Genomic DNA, 8,546 nt, shown 5'->3' on the forward strand with positions numbered 1-8,546 from the left:
AACTTATAGTTTGTGTCAATTATTCTTTCTGAGATTAACTCCACATTTCCACCCAACCCCAAAATTGTGGCCACAGTTGCCCAAACAAGCCAAGGTCTTTCAAGTCTACTTCTTCCATCTGACATAGTCTTTCTCTAGCAACACATAACTGCCACTTTCCATCTACAGAAAATATAATTATATTTAAAGATTCAGATTTAAATATAATACCTCTGTGAAACATTTCCCAACTCCCATTAAATAATTGCTACACAGTTCTCTGTACTTACACAATACTGCATATATAAATCTATTATAAAATATACTGTATTTTGATAGTTTCTATGTGATGTTTCCCTCACCTGGTGTGTGAATTACTTGGGAGTACAAACTGCTTCAACAATTGACATATCTCTAGCCTCTAAGGCAATAACTGACCCAGTTTATGTTGGATGGATTAATTATTAAATAAGTCAAATTGAATAAAGTCTCAAATTCAGCAGCCAAATCTTGTCTTTACATGAATAAGTTGAACAAAGAGCTCCTAAACAAGTGTTAAGTGGGGCTGGTAATATTAATGAGTCCAGAAGCTCTTAGAGGTCTCCTTCAGATAGCATTGCAAATGAGCATTATTTTATTTTCACCAAGGCTTTCAGGTGATACATGCAACAAAATCAGCAAAGTCAGTACTCATTGTGGCACACAAAGTAATTATTATGTATCTGTCTTAAAAGTTCCTGTGATGTTCTGGCTAGTTTTAAGTAATATTTATAATATTTATGAGAAAGGAGGACAAAAATGAACCTGATGCTTTTGTGGAGAAGGAATTCCCTGGCTGAGGAGAAAAGCCTGCCAAAGTTTTGGTGTTTCTTGTTTGTTTGTTTGAAACAAGATTGAAGGACTGTATAATTCAAGATGAAGCCATTAACAGTTAAAAGGGAGAGGACACACTAAAGAGACTCAGCTAGGGCCCTGGTAAATTATCAAAAATTGTGGGCTTTCTTAGTGAGAGTCTATGATTTGAGAAATTCATGAAGAGAAAAGGCGGAGGTCCCTGAGCACCTGAAAATGAGAATTGCTGCATTTAACTAGGCTGACTTTGGCATGGCATTTTGAAGAAGGCAGTCATATGTAATGTAACGAATAAATAGAGCATATCAGAGCCTGAAAACGCCTCCTGAAAACCTGAGAATAGGCTCATGTGGGTGAAACGAGGTGAAGGATGGTGCTTGGCACACTATAAACCCTCAGTAACATTGGCTGGTTTTGAATGAAATGAAATCTAACCTGAATCCAGTCGCTACTCGGTAACAGTGGGGAAGATAATGGGTGCCTAGGCAACGTCTAGCAATTTCCGGAATAGAGGCAGCTCCCAACTGTTCCGTCACCAGGGGCTACAGAACTGAGTCAGGCCGAGAGAAGGGAGGAATCTACGCGGAGCGTCATCCGACTGCGTCGGAACCGGACACTCTGGCCGGAAGTAGAAAGCAAAGAAAACTAAATGACCGTTGGTGAATTTCAACACTATGTCGTGAATTTCAGATAATTTTCCACTTGTTTATTATTAAGATGGAAAACTCGGATTCCAATGATGAAGGAGATGGAGTTTCGGCCCAACGCATAAGTCAAACGGACCGATTGGTTTGGGGAGACGATTTCTCCAGGTTTGTAAATAATCTGAGTGAAGAAGATTACAAGCTTATGAGAGACAACAATCTTCTAGGCATTCCAGGTGAAAGTACAGAAGAAGAGTTGCTGAGAAGACTTCAGCTAATTAAAGAAAACCCACCACAAGACTCAGATGAAAATACAGGTATATTTTGCTTTTGGAGGGAATAGGATGGGATGAATAAGGAACTTCATAATAGTAAATAGTAACTTCATAATAGTAAATAGTAAATTATACAGAAGTGACATAAATTAATTTGGTAAGTAACTTCTCATAAAAAGAACTGGCATTTACTTGATTTTTGGTGAGAATGTCAAGGTATGTTTGTTTTCCTGATTCACATTTGGGTTGTTTTAATTAGGAAACAGTGTGAAGTAGCCTATTTGTATTTTTCTTGGTTTTCTACCTCAATTGAAAGTCCCTCCTACTTCCTGAATTATTTTTTCTACATAGACATGTAAAAAAAGCAAACAAATATTTTATATTCTAATCAAGTGGTTCTCAACTGGGGACAATTTTGCTCTCTCCAACACCTGGGGACATTTGACAATGGCTAGAGATATTTTTGGTTGTCACAGGGGAGGCATGGGTGTTACTAGCATCTAGTGGGCAGAGGCCAGGGATGCTGCCAAATATCCCACAATGCACAGGATAGCTCCCCAAAACAAAGAATTGTCCGGCACCAAAATGTCAATAGTGCTAAGGCTGAGAAACCCTGCTCGAACCTCAGGTCTGGTGCCTTCTCTCCCAGTGTGAAGTAGAGGATTTTACTGTCTAATGAAGAGGATACTATAATACTTTGGTTCTTGAATATGGTCTTATATGTACCATGCTAGGTTCAGTCTATTCATTTGATCTGTCCTTCAATTTAATGTCAATTAAAAATCTTGGTAACATTAAAAAGTATTCAAAATTCAAACTCTTTTAAACCTGTAAAACTTGTTTATGTTTGGGCAATAATCTTATATTTTAAAACAGCTTATATATTATCAAAAGCACATAAATGAAGAGCCTAGAAATAGTAATGTTGGAGACTAATGAAAATTAGACAATAATGTAAATTGAACTAAAATATTAGCATTGTACCTTAACTGGTGTTTACCTTGTTTAATTGTATTAGTGTTTTGACAGTGGACTGAAAAAAAAGTCTCTTGACATTCCTCCTACAGTGGTACATAGGGCTGTGTATATGATGAAATACTGAAAAACAGACTTCCTCCAGATTCCCTTTTTAAAAAATTCTCTAAGTTTATCTAGGATTAGCTCACTCTTTTCAGATGGAATTGAAACTTTTCTACCTTTACTTATAAATCTAGACAGTGTAGTTTATAAAATATTAACTCTATAAATGTGAAATCAGTTTAAAACACCTGAGTATTTAAGTTCTCATTTTTTGTTTGTTTTTGAAACAAAGTTTCAGAGTGCTATTTTATGATGGTTCTAATTTTGGTAGTTCTTTTATGCACCCTCCCCATTTTTTTTGTTAACAGATAGAGGAGACTCTTCAGATGATGTGTCTAGTGGTGACTGTACAATAGACTGGCTTAACTGTTCTGGACAAACTGAAAATATGACAAGTGGACAAAGAGAAAAACAATTTTGGAGAGAAGAGAGCCAAATTAATCCTAAAAGTGATCAGTTCAGATTCAGTTTAGAAATAAATTTTAACCTTGATAATGGGAGTCCAAATCCAGAGAAGCAATATGTAGCATCTGCAAGACTTCCCAGAAGAGAAAATATGGAAGACAGCCAAAGGCAAGTGGACAATCCACAATCTGAATCAATATTTACAAGACCATCTATGTCTGAACAAGATACAACTGAAACATTAATGGAATTCCCACCTACCAGAAGTCAGAGAAGAGCAAGAAGTAGGAGCCCAGAGTATCGGAGAACCAGAGCAAGAATTGAAAGTTGGTCGCCTCCACGTTCACTTAGGGAAACTGTACAAAGACTTAATCATAGTATACCATCTCAGACTTTTGAGCAGCCTCTGGTAAGTGAGAATGCAAGATTTTCTAGAACTGAGCACCAAGAAATATTGAGACAGCAAATGACTGGATTTGAGTTGCAAAACAGTGGTCTTATTGAAACTTCTAGAACAAGGAATGCCGTTCATGGAGAAAATTCTCCAGATACAACTGGCAGTGGTGAATCTTGGGGAATGAGGAAAATATATCCAACCATACCCTTCAATCTTGAAGTAGGACAAGTTCATTCTGGAGCATATTCTCAGAGAGACAGCAGAGCTAGTAGAACTCAGTTAACATCTGAGACAACAAACAACACTGTCACTTCTGAAAGTGAATGAGGACTGAGGCGTATGTATTCACATTCTGAGCAGGCAGATGTGAGAGCTTATGTCAATACCATCAGAAATCCCGTTTGTAAAATTTTAAATACTAGCTTAAATGATACAACATCTGTTCCAATTCAGAGCATGTTAAGGCAGACAATGACAGAATTTAGTAACTCAAGTAACCTTATGGACATTAACGGTAATTTAGAGCACAGTGTCTCACCTCCAAGTCAAAACATGGAATGGCCAGACTCACCAAATAGAAGAGATGGTCCTAATGGTAGTAGTAGTGGTAGATTTTGTTGTGATTCAAATCCTAGCTATGATACCCATTCAAGTTCCACACTGATTTGTCATTCAAGACCCAATTGTACGTTTAGTTCCAGTTCTAGTCCTATTTCCAGTTTCAGTCCTATTTCCAGTTCCAGTCCTATTTCCAGTTCCAGTCCTATTTCCAGTTCCAGCTCAAGTGCTAAAAATTCAGGAATTAGCTCACTGATGTTTGAAGGCAGTGAAGAAAGAAACTTCTCATCAGACGTATCATCAGAGACCACGCAAGGGAGTAGACGAATGACCCCAGTAATACTTAATGAAAGTGACTCTGGGCCCTCCTATAATCTGCAACAGTTTTTCCTCTTAAGTGGAGATAATCTATACCCAACTACAGGACTCACCAAAGCACAGACTGACAACTTGGCTGTAAGATCTTTTGGTGAAAATGATGCATTAAAAGCCTGTAGCATTTGCATTACAGAGTACACAGAAAACAGCAAGCTTCGCATCCTACCTTGCTCCCATGAATATCACATTCACTGCATTGACCGCTGGCTGTCTGAGAACTCTACCTGTCCTATTTGTCGTGAGCAAGTAGTGGATTCCAATGAGAGTGAAAATTCTAATTGAGATCTGAATTCTCAGCAATATAAGTGTTATAGGGCTTCCCTGGTGGTGCAGTGGTTGAGAGTCCGCCTGCCGATGCAGGGCACACGGGTTTGTGCCCCGGTCCAAGAAGATCCCACATGCCGTGGAGCGGCTGGGCCCGTGAGCCATGGCCGCTGAGCTTGCACGTCCAGAGCCTGTGCTCCGCAATGGGAGAGGCCACAACAGTGAGAGGCCCACGAACCACACACACACACACACAAAAGAAGCAATTTAAGACTATATTAGAGTCATTCACATAAAGAAGTCATGTTACATTCATAGAATGCCATAAAAAGCTTTGAAACCCTTCTCTTCCTATCTCTCTCCACAGCAGTTTATCCCACCTCCCTAACACTACCTTAAAGTTTCTCCTATTCCCCACTACCAATGTATCAGTCAGTTCTAGCTTAAAACTGATGGGACACTTTAAAAGAGTGATGGAATAGCATTTAATGAAGAGACTAAAGTGTGTAAAGAATGAAGGGAAACCAAGAGATGATGAAGTACCCTGAGGCTAGCAACTGTGAGAAGCCAGTATTATAACCACTAGGTTTGAAGGGGCATAGAGAGATAGCAGTTCCTGCAACCCAGAATGTCTTAGAGTTGTAGTAGAAGTCCACCCAACAAAAGATGTAACCTTAGAAAATCACATCCACTGCCAACCTAAAGTTTGGAAGGGGGCAGATCATGGAAATAAATACCCTTACCTTCTTTCCTCCTGACTTCTAATCTCTTGTCAGTAGTTCATATTAGCCAAACCCAACCGGAAGACACAGAGAGACTGGTCGATGAAGCTGATAAAGGTCAGCCTCCTGGAATCACGGAGCAGGGTTAGGAAGGATGGCGAGTAGATCCGGTAAGCAAATCAGAGACCATCTACCACAACCAGTATTCCCAACTCTCTTCAAACCCAGTCTGTGTATGCTTTCTTGCCTCTTCCGCTTGTTCTCTATTCCACTCTATGACTCAGCTGTTTAACAACCCTCTCTATTTTCCTTTCATCTACTCAGATCTTGTATTTTTAAAAGTGATAAGATGACAAAGCCTTAGAACTTAATTACCTTTCTCTTAAACACGTCACACTTTGATTTGCTGTGATTGTAAACAACTAAGGAAAAAGGGCAGTTATAGGTATGTCTTTAATTTTTGCTTCTTAAATATATTCAAGCTTCAATTTCTTTCTATATATGTTTAGTTCATACAATTAATTTTTAAAACAGATTCTGATTTCTTATAAAGGGTTTTATGGTTTATATATGACTCTTAATCCTTGTGTGAATGACCCAAAGTACCCAATTGCTGCTTGGAGCCTCACAAGCTGCAATATGAAAGCCTTAAAGGTAAAACTTGGCTTCAAAAAAACATGTCTACATAGTTCAATTCTAATTGTCCCCAGTAAAACCATCACCCAAAACCCTGAGTATTTGAAATCAAAATTTAGGTCATGCTTCCTTCAAACCTAAACATAGTGAAGGATTTTTCTCCTAATTCAGCCTGGAAACTATTTTTGGGGGGTTGTATTGGCCAGTCCAGAAAATTTTACTTAAAATTTTCAATCCTGGTATAGGTGAGAGTACATTGTATTATAACCTAAAGCAATAATCAGAAATTTTGTGCAACGTGCAACCTATACAAATGTAGGCAGTGTTAAGTATAAACCTCTAAAAAGTTAAAGTCAGAAACATCACTGACCTTTATTTTCTATTTGAATTGCTGGCAGCCACAGTATTTGCACATAACTACAAAATATAAATGGGGAGTGGTGGTGAAGTTTTTTAAAACATCTTTGAGGTAGCATATTTTTCACACAGAAGATATCTGCATGGCCAGAAATGAAGGCTTGGATCAAACCTCTGAAATTTACATTAACTTCTGAAAGTTGTTTGAATATTCTGATTTTTGTGAAGTATTTTTTATATCAGATATACTTCATTTAAAGTGAGTAGAATAATTATAACAGTAGTTGGCTTTCATACTATCCTAACAGATTAAAACCTGCCAAAGGATGATAATTGCTTAATTAATGCTTCAGTACATTCACATGCACCTTCTGTGGTCGACAGAATTCTAAGATGATGCCCAATGATCCTTGTAGTAGCCCCTCCCCTTGAGTATGAGACTTGTGAATGTGATGGAATATCATTCCCATTATTAGATTATGATATATAGCACAGTTGATTGGGAGATTATCCAGAGTGAGCCTGACCTAATCAGGTGAGCATTAAAAGGCACAGAGAAGACTTCTAATCCAGATAAGATGGTTTATACTTCCCTCTTCCTGTTCCCCCTTTATACGCACAACTATATATCCTGGAAATAATATGAGACAACCAAAGGAGATCTCTGAAAGGTCTAAAGAAGGTGAATTGCCTAGGGACCCTCAGAATGGATGAACAACCTCATGGCAGGGCACCTTATGACTCTCTACCAACAAAAAAATGTGATCCAGGCCCAGCATTTCCTAATCCCAATTTAGTAACAGGAAGTGGCTCAAAAAGGCTCTTCCTCCATCACATCAAATGGGAATCCCCCAAACACCAGGTGAGCCTTGCAGAACCTGCAAGGAGGAACAATTGGAAGCCCTGATGACAATAAATGACCAGGGAAAGTGCTTTCCTTCCCCACTGGGCCTGAGATCCCCCTTCACCACCCAGACACATCAGTGGCTAAGGGTACCAGCAAAAGTGATCCTACCACAAAAAGCTCCCACCTGGAAAATGTTCTCCTCAGATGGGCCTGAGACTCCTCTCCCCTACCCAGAAACATCAGGCAACTTGCTGGTACCAGCAATGGAGATCCCTCCACAGAAAGCTCTCAACCTGGTAAGCACCCTCCATTCCTTACAGTCCAGGGAGACCCTGTCACAAGTGCCTGGCCCAGGAAGGACTCTTCATCAAGTGTTCCAGAGATTCCCTTCCCTCACCAGAAGCACCAAGTGCCGTATCCTGGGGAAGCTACTTCAGACCCCATAAGCAGCATGAGAAGGGACCAGAGGTAACCCCACCTGCACAAGATAAACAGACCAAAAGAGTACCACAAAGGTTCTGAAAATTAGGTTATCATGGAACCACAGTCCATAAAAGTACAGGAACTGTGTGCCAAACCTATAAAGAGTGAATGCCTGCTAAAAATTAAAAAAAAAAACAAACACTTTAAATAGGGACCAAAGTATCCTAACATAATAGCCAAAATGTCCAAAAGACAATAAAATATCACTACTTATACCAAGAATCAGATACATGACAGCTTGAATAAGATGTGACAGATGATGCCAACCCAAGATGAATTAGATGTTAGAATTATCTGACAAGGGTTTAAAAATGCTGATTTCAGACCTTTAAGACCTTGAACACAGAACCTAGTCACTCCATGCCAGTATCCCAACCTATAGAACTGTGAGCTAATAAAGGGATGCTGTTTTAAGCCATTACATTTGTACTAATTTCTTATGCAGCAACAGAAAACTAATACAACTTCTCATCTGGGATCCATCCTGTACCTAGAAAATGATTATAATGAGTCCTAGACAAGTAAATGGCTTAATGTCTTGGTTCTAGGCCCACTATGACATTATATTCTACCATTTTTCCCAAGAATGGAATCCCTAATTCCTGCTACTGAAGCTCCTAGAAGACAGTATCCTTCCTGTTTGAACAACCACCAATATCTTATCGCTCT

The 8,546-nt window shown here is 39.0% G+C and overlaps 1 protein-coding gene across 1 annotated transcript; it reads left to right on the plus strand.

Annotated features, from left to right (window-relative positions):
- Positions 1-1,548: 1,548 nt before the first annotated feature.
- LOC309978540 (E3 ubiquitin-protein ligase RLIM-like) lies at positions 1,549-4,850 on the plus strand (the record flags this gene model as incomplete). The annotated part of the gene is given in 3 exon segments (XM_082865084.1): positions 1,549-1,792; positions 3,139-3,956; positions 3,960-4,850. Coding segments are annotated over 3 exon segments (1,953 nt in total).
- Positions 4,851-8,546: the final 3,696 nt, after the last annotated feature.

This window comes from Leucopleurus acutus (genome assembly GCF_964270905.1).
Source record: "Leucopleurus acutus genome assembly, chromosome: X".
NCBI lineage: Eukaryota > Metazoa > Chordata > Mammalia > Artiodactyla > Delphinidae > Leucopleurus > Leucopleurus acutus.